The sequence below is a fragment of the Pleurodeles waltl genome, chromosome 11 (assembly GCF_031143425.1).
Source record: "Pleurodeles waltl isolate 20211129_DDA chromosome 11, aPleWal1.hap1.20221129, whole genome shotgun sequence".
Lineage (NCBI taxonomy): Eukaryota > Metazoa > Chordata > Amphibia > Caudata > Salamandridae > Pleurodeles > Pleurodeles waltl.
Genome location: NC_090450.1, coordinates 340,814,503 through 340,833,660, shown reverse-complemented (window position 1 = coordinate 340,833,660; position 19,158 = coordinate 340,814,503). Strand labels below are relative to the sequence as shown.

The following is a 19,158-nucleotide window of genomic DNA, read 5'->3' as shown; positions in this document are numbered from 1 at the left end:
TGGCACCAGTAGAATCACTACTCTTGGAGCTGACTTCTTGCCACCCAAGGAGTCAATAGGAGAATGTACCCTCTGTCTGACAAAGGTAAGGCGATATTTAAAGATAAACCTGTTTGTGAACACCAGGGCTCAAAGGTTCACCCATTTAAATGTATTTTTGGTTTAGATTCAAATGCTTTGGCTAGGAAGGGCAAAGACTATCACCATAATGAGGATGATGACTCACAATCTACTACTGCTACCTTCTAGTAATGTTTCTGACATATACCCGTACTTACAAAATACTAGTTACTTAGGTACTTCATCAGCAAGTAATATTCTCTACCCTTCTTGCAGGGCTTTGGAGAAGGATTAATCTCTTACTATAGTTATTTGGAAGCGGCAGAAGCCCTTGAATTGACTGCACCTCCTGCAGAAGTCAAATCTAATATGCCTTGTATGAACATGCAGAGCTTAATTGCTAGCCTGCCATACATATGCAAATGCTATTTTCTGACATGGTGAGTGATGGACTGGATGTGTCATAAGAGTTGCTAAAGTGTGGCATTGTCTGTGCAGACACAGTTGGCTCGGTCTGTGGATACTGCTGGTACTGTGCAGTTGTATGCCTGGATGTGGCCCACTGGATTTTCAAGAGATAGATCTAGGCTACGACCATGGACATATTTTTTGACAATGAGATGCAATTGGGAGAGAAGGCAGAATCCTTATGACATTAACATTAGGGTAAAGGCTCATTACCTGATGTTATCTTCCCAAACATGGCAGCTCTACAACAATATAGAAAGTTCTGTGGTTATTTTAGGGCTGTGCAGTCTTGAGAAAGACAGCTGTCTCAGCCCGTCCAAACACCACAGATGCTATATCTCTCCTTTTGATGCAGGGATTTATCTAGAGGATTCCATCCCCAGCAGAATATCCATCCCCATAGTTCTTTACCTGAATGACTGGATAGTGAAAGCTAGTTCCCAACGTTGATCCACTAACATCTCCAGTTGATGGTGACTGTCCTCCAGGATGTGGGCTTTATATCAATACCTGAAAGTCTCACCTGACCTGTTTGGGTTGGTACTCAACACAAACGTTATGAAGGCCTTTCCTCCTCCTCAGAGGATTGCAGATGGTTGGGCTACGAATCCAGTGTCTGACTCAAACTCGAATGACAGTCCTGTGGATCTAACGCCTGCCAGGCCTCATGGCCTTGTGCGTCTTGTTGGTGCTTCATTTCAGGTGATGTTTGAAAACCATCTTGTGGTGCCAGAGGAGGCACAGATTTTATCACCAAGGTACGGATCTTCCAGTTGGTGCATCCAGACCTGAACTGGTTGCCCATTCAACCCTTGCCTTTCTAAGGGTACTGTGGTCATACATGCCTCCTTAATAGGCTGGTGTGTTCACCTGGGCAACAGGACAGTGTGGGCCCATTAGGTCATGTCAAAATAGCACCTGCATTTAAACATGCTTGCACTGCAGGTGGTACATCTTGTATTGAAGGGCAGCCAATGTGACACATGGTCCATTATGTTAACAAACAAGGTGTCTTGGGTTTGTGGTCCCTAAGTTGGGAGGCACCCTCAGGTGTCTCTCCTTGGAGGACCATAAATGGGAGCTACATCCTGAAATGAGAGAGGCAGTCTCCTCTAGATTTGAGTTTCCTTGATTGGATCTCTTTAAAATAATGAGTGGACAGGCCTTCAATTTCAGCTGCTCTACATGTTCTTTCCAGTCACGCTTCTGTCTAAACCACTATAGAAGGCACATCTATCAGGCTCAGCTGATTCTGCTTGCACCAGACTGGGAGAGGTAGACCTGTAACACTGATCTGTTGTCACTCAGCATTCAGCCACCTCTTTGCCTCCTGCACAGAGTGGACCTGGCAATACAGCTGTTTGATCAGGTCTTCCAACCCAGTTTCTAGATGCTTTGGCTGCATGTGTGAAGACTGAGCAGCCCCAGATTAAGTAATTTTACCTTCTTGATGTGACCTCTGACGTTTTCTGGGCAGCCAGGAATCCTGCTACCAAATAAATCTTCTCAGGTTTTGGGAGTAATTTTGTTTAGTGTTGGGAGCTGGAATCCCTTAATACTTTGAAATCTTTTCTGTCCAATGTCTTTGAGATTTGCTTTGAGCCTTGCAAAGCAGGGATATGGTGGTTGCTACAATTAAGATACCTGATAACACTTGATTTATTGGTCTTCCTGACCAACCTTCCCTTTTTAAATCGCCACTGACGGGTAGTTCTTAAAAGTTTTCTTTTACTTCATTTGTTCCTATTCATTCAGATATATTTGAATCTTGTTTTCACTTTTTTGATGACACCTCCATTTAAGCCAGTCCAGGTAACTGGTCTGATTTTTTATTTTTTTTCCCTCCTCACAAAAACAGTTATATTGATTGTCTTTACTTCTGCTCATATGGCTAAAGAACTTCAGACCCTTCTCGGTTTACCCACCCTCCACAGTTTTCTTTGTGGATAAGTTAGCCCATCGCACCTGCCTTTCTTACGCAAGGTGATATTTGTATTTTATATGGGCAGCCTTTCACACTTCCATATTTCTTACCTTCTACATATCAAACCGAGGAAGAGGAATTGCTTATGGATTTGGTTCAATATGTGAGGTGTATTACTAAGTCGACTGCACTTGACCAAAATAATTTTATAGCCAGCTCTTTCTGATGGATACCCCTAACTGCAGATTCCTCAACGTGAGAATAGCCCCAAGTGCTTAACTGAATCTGGAAGATTGTTTCAACATTGACCCAGTGGACCATTATGTGATGATGTGCGTCTCCCTGTCAACCCCGGTCGACCCGCAGTTGATATCTGGAACCGCAGCTGCATATAAGTGCCTTCCAAGCACACTGATGCAGTTCCCTTCTTTCTTTCGGTGCATTCATACGTGGATCCAGAGCTAGCTTCCAACTTTCTCTCTTCAGTTGAAATTTTTTATTTTCTCAGAATCGTTTTCCGGTATGCAAGGGAACATGTCTCCACCTAAAACTACAGGGTTTAAACCTTGTAGGGACTTTCAAAAGCAGATATCTGTGACATATTTTTCACAAGGTGTCCCTAATGTTTGGGTTAAGGCCACAGCTCTAAGTAGTACAAGTAGTGTCCCCTGTGCACGTGCACGCAAAGGTGATCCAGGAACTTGAGGTCAAGCTGTACATTGCCAGACACCACAGGAAATCGCATAATGCCCACTCCTGCTCACATCAGAGACCATGGACCTGTTCCTGTTTTAAAGGCAGTACTTACAACAGGTAATTTTCACGGTGTGCGTCTTTTGGTAAAAAAGCACAAGACATCCAAACGGGCTTTCTCCCTCTCAGACGTCATGAGGACAACATTGTGTCTTTTAGTCTTGCTTCTGGCCCTGCATTGAGGAGCAGAGACTGGAGCTGATTCCAGAGCACCCAGATTTCTGGGGCTAATAGCCATGCCGCAACAGATTAACATGTTTAAAGAGGCCATGCTTCCAGTCTTTGGCACCCTAATGGCTCCCTTAGGCACGCCTTCAGGCCAAACAGATCAATGGGAGGTCTCTACTCTTATTAACGCCGGTGTGTCTGCTCTATGTACCGCTTCTGCCTCTTGAAGATGCTTTGAATTCCGCTCCGATTTTGGATTAAACTCCATGCCTGTCGTCACTATCCAATCCAAATCCTATTGTGTTAATGCTGGCCCGATGCCACTAATCCCATTGTCCTTCTCTACTCTGAACCAGATCCATCTCAACTCAGCCAAAGTCACATCTTGCCACAGTGCCCTGTACCTAGCCCCTGTGCACTCTGACGCCTTTGTCTAGGAGCTGCCGTCCAGTGCTCCAACAACTTTTCGGATCAGGCAGCGTTTTGGTGACGATAATGGTAGGAATGAATTTCCTCCACAAGATGATAATTTTTACCTGGACCTACAAGAGTCTAGTCTGTTGGACACTTACCCTGATAATGGGCTGGGTTCTCCTCATGGCCCTTCCACTGAAAAGTTGGCTTCATTCTCTGTAGTCATCTGGCAAGTGGCTGAAGTTCTAGACTTGCAGTTATCTTCTGTTGAGGTGAAAACTAATATCCTCATAGACGATTTACAATCTGGATAGACCTAATCTGAACCTCTACTGTTGTTCAGTAAAGCCCTGACTGACACTTTCATGTGCCCTTGGGCTAAACCCTATTCCTGCTCACTTGTGAACAAACAGGTGTCACAATGCCACAAACCTGCCCCAAGTGACCCTACCTTCCTGACACCATCCTACTCCTTAGAGCCTTATAGTACAGGTTTCTTCTAGCAAGGTAATCCCAATTCGTCTACTGTGACCCACCTTCCCCACATGGAAAGTCAAAATGAAATGAGGCATTTTTTAAAGAGAATGTTTTCATCAGATAATCTTGCCCTTAGATCAGTCAGCAGCTATTTTCTGGCTAGGTGCTCCCATGTGTTATGGAACATGGTTGCAGAGATTTTTGCCAGCAGTCCCAGGATAATTACACACCGACTTGGCACAGACAATCCAGGTGTTAAGGATACAGCCAAATAAGTTCTCTAGTCAGGCTTGAGTGTGACCAATTGTTTGGGCAGAGTATTTCGGAACTTGTGTGGTGCTCCGGCGCAGCGTATGCATGAGATCCACAGTCTTAATGGCAATACTAAAGCGTCACCCATGGATACACCTTTTAACAGGTCTTGCCTTTTTGGTGAAGCACACTCTACCCTCAAGCGATTTAAAAGAAGTAGAGCCACTGCACTCACCCTCGTTTTCTGTACACCTGCAAGGCAATACCCCCCAAATTTCTCTTTTTTCCAGGCATCACTAGTTATTTCATCTTCAAGCCGCATCAAGGCCCACCATCCCAACAGCAAGCACCCCTGCCCTTTTGGTGTTATGGGGTCCATAAGATAACATTGAAGCTCCCAGGGTCATTGAAAAACCCATTCTTTAGCCCACCTGCCATCAGCCTCCAAGCTGGCTTAGTTTGCCTTTAGCAGCACACAACCACCCATTAGGAGGCATAATAAGTAATTTTCTCAATTGATGGCAGTCCATACATCTGACAGATAATCCAACAGTGCTACACTCTGCCCTTCCATTCTGAACTGCTGTATCTTTCACCCAGATTAGAGTGGCTTTGGGAGAGTTCGGGCTCTTTTGGACAAAGGAGCCAAAGAGAGAGTGTGGCCTCGGAGATCAGAACTTAGTGTTACTCCTGTCTTTTTCGAGTGCCAAAAAAAGGGTGGAGGACTTCGTCCTGTTTTAGATCTTTAACATCTTAATTTTTCCTGTGGAAGGACAGATTCAAGATGCCCACGCTGGCCTATCTCCCATCTGCCTCAGATCTAGAAGACCGAATTGTAGCATTGGATCCGCGGGACACCTATTTCCATGTTCCCATCCTGTAGGCACTACCTGTGATTCAGGGTGGGCCACAAGCATTTTCAGTTTGCTGTGCCCCCTTTCAAACGCACCAGTGCCTGTCAGGGGTTCACAAAGGTGATGGCGATAGTTGCAGCATACTGTCTGAGGTCAGGGGTACCTGTCCTCCCCTAACTTGACTACTGGCTATTTGAAGGCAGGCTCACCACGGTCTGCTGTAGTCCACCTTCAGATGACAGTGAACCTCTTTACATTGTTGGGGTTCATGTTCAACATGCCAAACTCACACCTGACTCCTTTGCAGAGGTTTTCCCTCCTCTGTGCCATACTTAATAGGGTGCTTTATCAGGCCTTCCCTATGGATCAACAAGTCCAGGTAATTCAGGCTATGATCCTGATGTTTCAGCCTCGGTCCAGGGTTTTGGCGAGGGTCATTCTGAGGTTTCCTGTCCTATTGTCCTCTTGCTTCTTGCTCATTGATCATGCCAGATGGCACATGCAGGCTCTGATGTTGGACCTGAAGTCTCAGCGTGTCCATCACCAAGGGAACCTGTCAGTCAGATTCCATCCACTGATTGCATATCACTGCAGTGACCACACCGCACCCCAGAGGAGCTGATGGCAGTGACAGATGCATCCCTGCTCGGTTGGGGAGGTAATCTGGAAGATGTGGAGATCAGAGGACTCTAGTCTCTGAGAGAGACCGGTCTCTACATCAACTTCTTGAAGTTGTGGGACATTCACTTGTCATTGAAAGCCTTCCTGCTGTCCATTAAAAGGAGGCTGGTTCATGAACAGCATTGCTGTCATGTGGGTCAAGCAGGGTGTGGTGAAGTCGTGGACCCTGTGCCTCCTGAACTGGCTGAGTCATCTGCATTTCCCTGACCATGCACCACCTGACAGGATCCTTATTTTTCAGTACTTTTAGAAGTGTCTGTGACATTTAAAATAAAGATTTCCTGACTAATTGACAATTGCCAGAGTGGACAAACTCTGCCAGCGAAGCCTAGCACACCAAGAGGTGGTCCAGGGCTTCTACCAGGAATGTGGAAAACCCTGGCTCAATCTTCGACTGCCAAGAACGTGAAACATCAACATTTAGAACACTGGGTTTTTCAATACTGTTCTCTTTCCCTCAGAGACACATTCTGCCTGCAGTGGAGCATGGAACCCCTGTATGCCTTATCTTCACTAACTCTCTATCTCCTTTTACTCAAAAAGATCAGGAATAACCAGGCACACATCTTCTTGCTAGCTGCAATTAAGGTACGGAATGTGTAGTATCCAGACCTCCAGGAAAGAGTATCTGTACTCCTATCAGCCTGGTGCTTCAGGAGGATCTTCTGTTGTGGCTGCAGTACAGGATTTTCCACCTAGGCTTACTCAATCTACACCTCCATGTATTGAGGCTGAGCGATAGCAGTTGACTACATCTGATATCAGAAGTAGTGGATGTCATTCTTGCAGCTAGTTCTACTACAAAGTGTGTACTTTCGACACTAGGACAATTTGTTGCCTGGTGTGGCACCTGTGATACAGTCCCATTTTTAGCCAAAACTGATAGATGTCTTGCTGTTTGTTTTGTCTTTGGCCCAGCAAGGCCTTGCAGTGGGCTTGGTTAAAGGTTATGTGTTGGCTGTTTCGTACTTGTTATGTTTACCCAACCAACTTTCCTTGTTCAAATCACCTGTTATGATGTGATTTCTCAAAGGTTTGAACCATATGTTTCCTCCTAAACTCTTCGTGATGCCACAGTGGGAACTTATTTGGCCCTTACTCTGCTTTTGTGTACACCCTTTTGAACTGTTGAACAGCTGTCATCAACGTTTCCTGACCCTGACAATGGTTTATCTCATCGCATCAACCTAAGTTTGTCCCCCCCCCCCCTTATTTCCAGGCAAACTGGTGCTGAGGACTGGAGGGCCCTTTTTCCAAAGGTTATGACTCCCCCTTTCATGTCAAACACCAGTTGAATGGCTTTGTAAGCAAGGCAGCCAAGTTAGAGAATGTCTCCAAAATACACCTTTTAAAAAAAATGGTTTATTGGATGATGTCCATTAAATTCCAATGTAGGGGTTATGTCTATTCACATTACTCCTTAGATTCAGAAGTGAGCACTAACTCCCTAGTGTGTCATTAATGTCTTAGGAATCTATTTGTTTATGTACCTTCCAACACTTTCCTCCATTAAGGCTGAGGTACTGCTTTGCAATGTATTTCAGGGTTATACATATGGAGAGTATACCATGCAAAAGTTACTTTCTGGAATCATTTGTAGGTTTGAAATCTAGGAATGATACCTGTTACAGGTGAAGGACATTTCCTCTACCTCATTACAGTGTGGGGCAGAATATACAATTAGTTAAGTGAAGAATATAGGCTTGTTACCAAGGTCTCTTGTTGCAAAGCAAGCCGTAGCCCATGGTCACTTCATCCATTGCTATCTTGCTGCTTAAAAAGGTAACAGTGGTGCAATACTTAATGTATCTTCACTGTTTTTCTTTCCCCCACCCCTCCAGTTTGTAATTAAATGATAGCTGCGTCAGTGTGCCATTATACCTAATGACAACTCTTGCTAATTTCAGTGCAAATTGATTGCTGTGTGTGCGCTTTTATTTTTTATACCCAGCTGTTGGTCATTTTATTTCACTACTTTGACCCCCTCACGGGTGTGCTACAGTACCGGCCTCCTAGTTAAAAATAAATAAATAAATAATAATCATGGTGGAGTCTGTTGTCATAGCTTTTTCCTTCTTACAAGCACAGTACCACTGTTTTCTAGTTTGGACTTGAGGAGATACATTGAATGCAACAGAATTGCACAGTTAATTACTGATGTACCACAGATGGTAGTCTAACTTACGGATGTGGTTCTGAGGTGTTCTCTATTGTTCTGCATACAATCCCCTTATGGAGACACTGCTATTACAGATTTATAAGGCCTGCTTGAAGATTAAGCAGTTTGCCCAAAAAGACAAAGTTTTTTCATTTTAAGCCTTTAGTCAATAAACCAGAATCACACAATCATTTGTTTAAGTGAAGATGTTAACATTTTAGTCCATGTCTTTTATTCCAAGGTGGGCTCTGTTCTTCCTAATACCCCATACTGTTCTGTTTTCAGTAACAAAGCACCCTCTATTCATTAATTGACATTTACCCCTTTAACTTTTTTCATTTCTCATTTGCGATACAATGGGGTAGATGAGCACCCCTGAACCAGACAGCAATCCATATGAGGATTCCAGAACTGGATCCAGAGCTCTAAAAGCTGAACACAATTTCCAGATGAGGTCTCACAGATAGTGTGTACTGGAGTAATATTGCCTTCCTTTTCAGATGTTTATCGCTTTCTCTGCACCCATTTGACTCGTAGTCTTTCCATGTCCTGGCCTTAATGTTTACCATTTTTGTGGTCGTTCAGGATGCTTGTGGATATAAATAGCTTGCAGTGCTGCTGTCCATGTGTTCCCAGTTATATGTCTTACTGCAGCTTGAGATCACGGTTTCACTACAGGTGACTGACTTTGTCAATGCTTTTATCTCTTGCTATTACTCAAGATTGTGCCAGATTGTTACAAGTGTTAATGGAATAATATCATAGGAAATTGTCTTGTCCATGATTACTTAAGATTTGTTGCTTTTTTGCCTTTTGCTCAACCCTATATTATTGCTTGCTTTAGAACTCTGTGCACTTTACTTATGCTATCCAGGAATAGAGTACCGGTGCTTCCCCATTAGGCATGGTGGAATTGGCTTATTCTTAATTAGCACATTTAAATAGCCCGTAATATTTTTTTTTTTTTTTTTTTTAATATTATTTTATTGTAGATACTGCAAAAGTGATACAAAATCCAAAAGGGATCGAGGTCCAAATATTTACAAACAATGATACAGAATAAATCAAGAAATATGAGCAACAGGTGAAACGTTGGAACGTTGTCAATTGTTCTTCGAAAACGTATCCCAATAATCGTGATAATAACAATAATAAAAATAAAGGTAAAAAAGAACAAGAGGGGGAACGAAGGATGGGGGAAAAGGAAGCTAGAGGTCAGGGATGGGGATGGGGATTAAGTAGAGCATCGTGCAATGGGACATATTTGTACAGGAGAGCAGGGGAGAACAGGAGGGGTAGATAATTTAATTTAGTGTAGGGGGGGATGGGGCAAGGATAGTGTTTTGTCGTCCGGCCCCCTGGAATTCACTCCTCTCTGTGTCGGTGTCTGGATTGTGAGCAAGTCGCAATGCTTGTAGATAGTGTGATATCGAGTTGAGGTCGGGTATCTTTGTGTTGGAGGGCAGGATATCAGTGTGGTAGTGTACGGTGGGTTGTCGAGATAGTGAATCAGTCTGGATATCGGAGCCTGAGTTCTTTAGCTTCACTCAGCCCAGTCCATGCTTGTTACTTAGTGTTCTTATGCTGTCTTGGATGCATGGGTCTACGCCCGATACTTGCTAGTGAGAATAGAAGAAATCTAGGTCATGCCCCTGACGGAGCTGGGGAAAAAGGAGAGAAGAGAGGGAAAGAAAGAGAAGAGAGAATAAAGAAAAGAAAAAAAAAGGGGGAGATAGGAAGAGAGAGAAAGGGAAAAGAAGAACTAATAAGGGGAGGGAGGGTGATCCATCAAGGGAAAAAAGGGGGGGGAGAAAAGGGGTGGGGGAGGGTAGATGGTTTCAGGCGGTCTACTAGCGTCCCCCAGTAAGGAAGGGGGCCCATACTTGGTTGAACAATTGGTCTTGGTCTTATAGATGTTTCTTTCATGCATGGCAATACGGGTCATAGCTATGATCCACTCCTCCGGGGTTGGTGAGATAGCCGATCTCCAGTGGCGTAGAATGCAAACTTTTGCAGTGGCTAGCGCTGTGTGTAGTAACCTCTTGTGTGGTCTGGTTAAATCTGGGAGAGAGGTCATGTTGTGTAGGAGTATGAGAGAGAGGGGGAGTAGTGCCGGGAGTATCATGGATTCAACCAGTGTGGAGCCCACCGTGTCCCATAGCGGTCGAACTGTTGGGCAGTCGGCTAGGATGTGTTTTATGTCGCAGTATGTCTCTGGACATCACCAGCATTTTGCGTGCAGAAGAAGTCCTGTTCTGTGTAGTTTTGCTGGGGACCAGTGCCAGTCGTGTAGGACCTTAAAGAGGCAAAACTTTAAACGTGCCTCTCGGGTGCCTCTGTCCAGCGCCTCTAGAGTGTCTTCCCAGTCCTCCGGGTCTAGTGCCTGTTGTAGTCGGGTTTGCCATTTTAAACGCAGCTTATCCGAGAGGGGTTGGGAGTAGAACTGTCGGATGATTAGGTCATAGAGACCCACCATGACTCCCCTATGTTGCCCCCACTGTTGTAAGTAGGCCACTACGGGTGAAGACCGGGATCCCCATCGAATGGCCTCAGTCCCCTGGCAGATGCAGTGTTTAAGTTGCAGATATCTCCACTCTTGGGTCGGTTGGAGATTGAATTCTTCCCGCAGCCTGAGGAAGGATTTGAGCATGTCGTTTTCCTGAATCTGGGAAACCGTATAGATGCCAGCCCTCCTCCACTGCGGCCAGTCAAGCACTTCACCACCTATCCGGAGTCCGCTGTTACGCCACAGTGGTGCTTGGGCGTGGAGAAGAGGGTGGATCCCAAGTAGGCGGTGGGCCCTTCGCCAGGCCGTTCGCGTCGCCTTCAAGATGGGATTCACCGAACAGACGGGTGGGAGGTCGTCGCGATACGGCCATCCGAGTCCCTCCTTCGCGGATAGCAATAGTTTCTCCACGGCAATCCACTGGGGAGTGTCCGGTACTGTGGACAAGGTGTGAGACAGCTGGGATAAATGTAGTGCAATTGCGTAATGCTCTACCGACGGAAGCCCCATGCCCCCGTGGGAGCGGCGGGCTAGGAGTTTGGCAGACGATTAGCATGGTCGCATTGAGCCCCATACAAATGATCTGATGAGTGCATCTTTGCTTCGTAGCGTATGGAGAGGCACCTGTAGGGGGAGGAGTCCTTGCACATAAGTGAAACGGGGCACTGTGACCATCCTTACCACTTGCACTCTGCCCCACATAGATAGGCCCAATTGACTCCATTTTGCGAAATCAAGCTTCGCCCGTGCATTGAGGGGGTCGATGTTATCCGCCACCAAATGCACTAGGCCCGGATTGACTAGCACCCCCAGGTATTTGAGACGTTTTGGTGTCCAACGAAACAGGAAGCCTAAGAGTGCTGCTCTTTTAGTCATCCGTGAGAGGGAAAGCGCCTCACTCTTATCCCAATTGATACTGTAGCCAGAAAGGATTGCAAATCCATCGATGATCTCCAGCAGGGCTGGTATGGATCTTTCCAGATCCGTGAGAGTTAGTAAGACATCGTCGGCATATAGACACATTTTAGAAATACCTACCGGCAATGTGAGACCCGTGATGGAAGGGGAGGAGCGGATAGCTGCAGCAAGGGGCTCCATTGCTAGCAGGAACAGAAGTGGTGAGAGGGGGCAGCCCTGCCGTGTACCTCTACGGATAGGGAAGGGGTCTGAGAGGAAGCCTCCACAGTTGACTCTTGCCGCGGGCTGGTCATAAAGTAGCCACACCATTGAGATAAAGCGGTCTCCCAGGCCGAACCTCTCCAACGTTGTGAACAGGTATGACCACTCTGTGCGGTCGAATGCCTTTTCCGCATCCAGGTACAGGGCCAGAGCCTCCTCCTGTAAGTCCCTGGTGGCCCATAGAGTATGGCATAAGGTGCGCAAGTGATTCCTTGAGGTGCGACCTGGTACAAACCCCACTTGCGTGTGGTGTATCAGAGACGGTATGACTTTGCGCAGTCTGTTGGCCAGGATACTTGCTAGGATTTTGATGTCACTGTTTAAGAGAGAGATAGGTCGATAGCTGCCACACAGCAGGGGGTCTCTCCCGGGTTTTGGTATGATGGCTATCATGGCATTATTGGATATAGCTCCCAGGGATTGTGTTGAGCAGGCTTCATTCAAAGCCGCGTGTAATATGTCAATTGCCTCCCTCCCTGTCCAGTTATAGAATTCCGCTGGAAATCCATCCTCCCCTGGCGATTTGTGATAGGGGAGGTCAGAGATAACTCTTTCTATTTTCTGCCTGCTTATTTCCCCTTCTAGGAGGTTACGTTCCTCCTCTGACAGGGAGGGTAGGTCAAGGCCCGCCAGGAAAGCTGTACACTGTGCTGGGCTGGATATAGTCTCTGATGTGTAAAGGTGTCTGTAGAAGGATGCAAATTTGTTAGCGATAGCTTGCGGGTGTGTTCATATTTCTCCGGAAGAGGCGCAGATAGCTGGGCTGGCAAGGGCAGCTGTCCTCCGTCGGATCTGGGCTGCCAGCAAGCGCACTGCCTTCTCTCCTTGTTCGTAATGTCTTCCTTGTAGTCTCTGTAGAGCATACTCTGCCTGGGAAGTATATAACTTGTTGAGGGCCATTTTTGGCGCCCTGGGAGTGAGGGGTGTGAGGTGTATTGTATAGTGAACCGGCAGATATCAAGTTCCAATGCCGCCTGTTTCTCTTTTCTGTCTCTGTTCGCCAGTGCCGCGCCCCGCATAAGTTGTCCCTGCACCGAGGCCTTGGCCACGGCCCACATAATTCGGCTAGAGTTCACAGAACCCAGGTTGTTTTGAGCGAAGGTGGCTGCATGGTCCTGTAGCTGTGACTTACCCTGGGGAGAGCGGTAACGGTGGACTGCAAATCTCCAAGGCTTACGGCCCGGGGATACAAGGTTCAAGTGGATAGCTATGCTAATCGGAGAGTGGTCCGAGAGGCCGCCCTCCAGTATGCGATCATCATGGGTACGGGCCACAAGGTCGTGGGACAGGAGGAAGTAGTTAAGTCGGGATTGGGTGCCGTGCACCGGCCAGAAAATGGTGAATTCTCGTTCTATACGATGGGTCAGTCTCCAGTGGTCAACTAGGCCATTGTCCGATAATATTTCGATCTGTAGGGCTCTGTCTGCATTGTTAATGACGTCCAAGGGGCCCGTTCTGTCAAGTACTGCGTCTCTGACTATGTTCCAGTCCCCTTCTATTACATAGCGAGATTCCCCTATCTCGGTCAAGAGTCGGTTGATTTGTAAGAAAAAGAGGCATTTTGGGCCCGTTGGCGCGTAGACCGAGCCCACACACAGTGAAGAGTCGCCCATCTTTAATTTAGCGAATACGTAACGGCCCTCGGGGTCAGTCCATGATTTAAGAATGGTATGGGGGAGGACTTTACGCAGCAAAAGCGCCACACCGCATTTTCTTGGGGTAGTCTCTGTTCTGGGGGAGGGGGGATTACAGCTAAATAGGACGGTGCCCACCCAGTCGCGTCGCAGTTTATCAGATTCCGGACCATCTAGATGTCTCTTGTAAATGGGCAATGTCCGCCTGTTTGGTATTAAGATAGGATAGGACTTTTTTCTGCTTTATGAAGTGGGTGAGGCCATTTACGTTCCAGGATATAAACCGCAGAGGTGCTGTTGGTACTCTGTTCAGATCGGACATCCCTGCTCCTTATTGAGACCTATCCGAGTATGGGGCCACTTGGGGCAGGACAGAGAGGAGATACGGGGGGGGTCAGGGGGGACGAGGGGGGGCTTGACGGGAACTTTGGAGATGGGGAGATTGAATAATAAGGGGGGGAGGGGGCGGAGGGCAAGTAGGGGGGAGGGAAAAGGGAGGAGGAGAAAAGGAGAGAGGGTGGCTGCTAAGGGATAGAACAGGTGAACGAAACTGAAGAAGGAAAGGAGGGTTAAAGGAAATGAAAGGAAGAAAGAGAAAAACGGGACAAAAGTCCTGACGTTCTAGGACTGTAACCTGCGGGTCTAGAACCCAGGCCTATCGAGCTCCTTTGCCCGACCAACGGGCCCCAGACCGAGAGAGGAGGTGCACGCGTGGCACCTCGGCCCCCCCCAATCTAGTTCTCCCATCCCGTGTGAATCCGTGTAATATTAAGGGGAAGAGGGGGAGGCGGGGGACACATGGGGGGAGGGCTGTGTATAGGATGTGTGTGGCTGCATCTCAAGAAAGGTGGCGTGTGTCAATTTTATCGATTTCTATTGAAGCCGGGGTGGAGAGAGGCGTGGGGGTGCGAATGGGTTGCTGTTAGGAGGAAGGAAGCATTTCCCTGCCATTGTAGATTATTCAGATGCAATAATACGTTGTCAATTGCAGTAGACATTTATCAACCATCATCATTGAGGGCGATCAAAATTAAAATAAATTATTAATGAATGAGAACAATATAACAGTTCTAAAGAGCTGCTCGATATCTGTTTTAGCAGACAGACGGGTGTCATGTTACAGATTTCTAAGAAAAGGAAGAGCAAAGGAGGATATACTAACACGCGTGATAATAAGCAAGAATATTCAAACTCTATCAAGAACAAACAGAGGCAATGGCCCCCAGTATTAATATTTCTATGAGTTCCCCAAAACCGGTACTCATCTCTCCCTTTCGTCTTCTCCGCGGCGAGGTCCCTTTGGTGCGGTCACGTCTGCCCGTGGTCGGTAGTAGGGAGAGTTCTGGGGGGGCATAATGTTGTCTTGTCCTCAAGTGGGGTCCATTGTGGGTTGCAAAGGGGAGCAGGATGTGTCTCTGTCTGATAGCTGCATGTGCATCACCCTTTATATCTCCTGCAGTATGCGGTCCATTGTCACACCTTGCGTGTCGTCTGCCATGTTGGCGCAAGGGATGGGCGGAGAGTCCTCTGCTGAGGGATGTTTCTGCTGGCGGAGGGCTTCAGAGAATAGTAGTTGTTTGGCTGGTTTACCCGTTGCTTTGCCTGTCGCCTTGCCCCTGGGCATTGCAGGCTCCCCCGTTCAGGCTGGGATCCAAAAAGTGTCTGGCTGTAACGCAACTGACATTTGCCGCAATATTTCAAGGGTCAGGATTCTGGGCGTCAGGCATAGGTACAAACCCAGGCACTCCCCCCACCTGTCAAGAGAAGGTGGGCGATCAGTACGGTGGGAAGGCCAGGTGGGCGTTAATTGTAGATGTGTGGGGTCATCCCCGTTCCCTCTGCGCCATCCATTTACCAGCGCCGTGACCGCCGAAAGAGGGAGACCTCCCCGCCCCCGCAGACCACGTAAAGAGAAATGGGGCTCACCTCCTATGTCCGTGCTCCTGGCTGCTTGAGGCCGTGGCTAACCCTCTCGTCGTCGGCCTCAACGATAGTGGGGGGTATAGGCGGTAGATCAAATGTCCCAGTAGGAGGGCAACCGTAGTGCGTCGCGCCGCTATTGTACGGCCTGTGCAGTGTATCCTTCCCCTCTCTGCTCATCCATCCGGGAGGGTGTGTGCCACCTGCCCCCTGTCCGTTTAGGGGTCCCACGAGTGTTAGACGTGGGCAGGGGTCCGTTCTTTTCCCTTACTTTCTTCCTGTCCTTTTTTCTTTGTATTTTTTTTTTTTTTTACATTTTATTTTGGGGCCAACTGCGTTGTCATCCTTGCTTCTTCTTTAATTTCTTTCTCTTTTTTTTTTTTTCCTTTTTCCTCTCTCCCCCTCTCCCTCTCTTTGTCTTCCTCCACCTCTCTCCGCACTGCGTCCAGGGGGTCCCCAGTTCTGTGCAGTTGGGATGGGGGGCATGGGGGGCAAGCATGGAGCCACCAACGATGCCCTCGTTCCCCCGGGGGCAGCAGCAGTCCCGGGGTTGCGGGAAAGAGGGGGGGATTCCACGGGTCCAGGTGCCCGTGGTTATAGATGGGGCATTGTCTCCATTCGCCACAGGAGGCCCCCGAGGTCCAGGAGAGAAGAGAGAAGAGGGAGGCAAGGAGCGAAGCCAGCGGAGGAAGCCTCCAAGCTCCCGCCTCCCTCGGAAGCCAGAGGAGGGAGGCGCGGCCCCCGGTCCGGGTCCAACTGTAACTTGAGTCTGCGGTTCAGCCTCCTGGCGCGGGCCTCAGCGCCATCTTCTGCGTTCCCGATTTATTTAAAGGTGGGGAACGCGCTCTACCCACGGGCGGTGTGCTGCCCCAACGTCGCGGATCCTCGGTGCCCCGCTTGCCGCTGGTCTGCTGCTGGTCGGGGGGCCCTCAGCGCCGGTAACGCTGCCCCCGGTCCACGGCCCGACTGCCTAGCAGAGCTCGGCTCCTAGGCTGCCATCTCCGTTCGTGGCCAGACCACGCCCCTGCCTGTAAATTCTTAATGTATAGTGTAGAATGTGCACCCAGAGTCTAGGTGTTAAGTGCCACTTAGGACCATATTGTGCCATTTTGTTTAGTGGCAATGCAAGCGTGGTAGGCCTAGTTATCTATGTGGTAAATCACAGTACAGATTAAAATACTAGCACTGCTGACTTGGGAAAGGGGCCAGCTAGAAAAATAAACAGCTTCTTTAATAGCAAATGAAATCCAATTAAATAATGAAGTCAGATTTTTTATAAATGTTACTGTTACATAACTTTCAAAAAAAATTCATTTTTACCTCCCCAAGGTTCATGGAAGTTAACTTTGCATTAGCTCTCTAGCATTATCACAGCCAGTGATTAGCCTGGAATAGGTGTGAATGAGTTGTGCAGTGCCTCAGAGGAACAAACAGTAGGCTTATTTGAATGGACAGAGATGACTCCTCTGAGCTCATCATAATATGAAGGGTGGGGGCTTTCTTTTTTACAGCACAGTGTCAATTCCTTCTTGACTAGTCTGTTGAGCTACATTCAACACTTGGGGTGCCCTTGTAAGGGAGAGAGCGGGATGTGTAGACAGTTGTTGTGTATCATCAATCTGATTGCTTAAGGACCGTGCTTTAGTCCTACCAGACATCTATCTCTGAGTTTCTTGTGCGTGCAGTTCTTGCTTCAAATTGCATTTTAGTGTTAGATGTGGGAAGTCATTAGGATTACCATAGTACACTCCTCATTCACACCCCCAGTTTCAGAGCCCAAGTTTAGTATGGATGAAGATCTTTACTATCTTGGATTTGGCCTGACATTACATTCTGGGCATGTTTGCAGTAACGCAAACAGAAACTGCTGCAAAGTAGGGTAGGTCAAACCAATGGCAACTTTTACTTGATTGGCTTGGGAGAGCTAGGAGTCACCACACCTGGTAGCACCTGGTATAAATCTGGAATCCTTAGGCACCCTCTTCAAAACATTTTCTCCACCTGCTGTCTGTAACTTGAGAGGAGCCCTGAAGGGCTGGACTGCCTTCCTCTTGTACCCAGGACAAAGTGGACTCCACTGGACAGTTGGCTGGTCTCTTATGTGGTGAAGGGGGACAACAAGTTACAAGAGGCCTTTTCCTGGAAGTGCCTAGCTGACCAGTCTCAGCTGGACATCAACTGATCCCTCTGTTGCCCTCTGCCTGAGATCCTGTGAGTCTGTGTCTCTCTCCTGGGTTTCTAGGAGGGTTTTAGAAGTGTACTTCTGTGGTCAGTTAAGAATTTCAAAGATTAGGTAAGTAGTTAAGCCTTTGTCCAGGACAAACCTGACTGGAGTATCTGACCCGCATTCCCTCACGGTTGGCCTCAAATTGCTCCAGGGACCCGGTCTACTGCAAAAATTGACTGTCATTGGTGCTTTGTGCATTTTGGGAGCTATTTCTAAATAAACTTTAACATTTCAAATCTCCAGTTCCCCTTCTTGGGTTTTTGTCATTGTGGTGCCAGTAGGTTTTTTAAAATGTACTCTGTTTTTCTAATTCATTCTAACAGTGTCTCTGTAATGCATTCATATTTCTGTGGCTCATAAATGACACATTGATTTGTTGGTGCTCTAACAAATCAAGCATTGGAGTCTGTTGAGTAGTGGGCACACTAATCTTTGCACTCAACACACCAAACTTTATGTAGAGATCATTATGCTTAAAGAAGATAAACACATCAAATGAGTGTGTCTTTAGCATTCCGGTATTAAATCAAAAAATGTGTTTGATGCCAGTTGACCTAGTTTTCTTTTTCTCTTCCTTTTCTGAGATTGTTTTTTTTAACCCCTAGGGTCCATACCAGGACACTCTGGAATTCCTTTTGGGCAGCAGGGATCAGTGCAAGAACTTTTGGAAGATCTGTGTGGAGTATCATACTTTTTTCAGGCTCCTGGACCAGCCAAAGCCAAAACCCAAGCCTGTGTTATTCAGTAGAGGTTCTTCTTTCAGATATAGGTATGACTTTCGCATGGCCTACTCAAGATCTGAGCATTCATACACTTTTGAGACAGCAACCCACCTTGGATAAGTACTCCTTTTTTTTTTTTTCCTTCCCCAAAGTCTCTCAAAGTGTGCTAACCACAGCAGACATAGCTCGGTTCAGAATTTCCTTGCTTATATGCAAATCTAAAATTCAGTACTTGTTAAATAGGTCCTTACTGATCTACCAATCATGGCCACGTTACCTGGAGAAAGCCCAGATAGGAGCACAAACTATAAAATATCTTAAAAGTACTATGCCATGAACATATCCATAGGATATATGATTGAAATTATTGTCCCCCCCAAAAAAAAAACGCCTCCGTATGAAGTTGGCTCTGTATATACTATTTCAAAGTAAGAAATAGTGTGCACAGAGTCCAAGGGTTCCCCTTAGAGGTAAGATAGTGGCAAAAGTAGCTAATTCTAATGCTCTATTTTGTGGTAGTGTGGTTGAGTAGTAGGCTTTTCAGAGGGTAGTGTTAAGCATTTGTTGTAAACACACAGGCAATACATGAGGAACACACACTCGGACTTACTCCAGGCCATTAGGTTTTTATATTGAAAAATATATTTTCTTAGTTTATTTTAAGAACCACAGGTTCGAGATTTACAGTAAACACTTTAAACGTAAGGTACTTCACTTAGATACTTTAGGAACTTTGGATGGAAACAATATCATGTACAGTC

General features: G+C 46.8%; 1 protein-coding gene across 3 annotated transcripts in view; it reads left to right on the top strand.

Moving 5' to 3' along the window:
• The window catches only part of FARP2 (FERM, ARH/RhoGEF and pleckstrin domain protein 2), a 1,575,889-nt gene that overhangs the window by 637,895 nt on the left and 918,836 nt on the right, over positions 1 to 19,158 (top strand). For all 3 annotated transcript variants that reach the window (XM_069213633.1, XM_069213634.1, XM_069213632.1), the window contains exon 10: positions 18,281 to 18,444. In XM_069213633.1, coding sequence (XP_069069734.1) covers positions 18,281 to 18,444 — 164 coding nt within the window. The remainder of the gene's footprint in view (positions 1 to 18,280; positions 18,445 to 19,158) is intronic.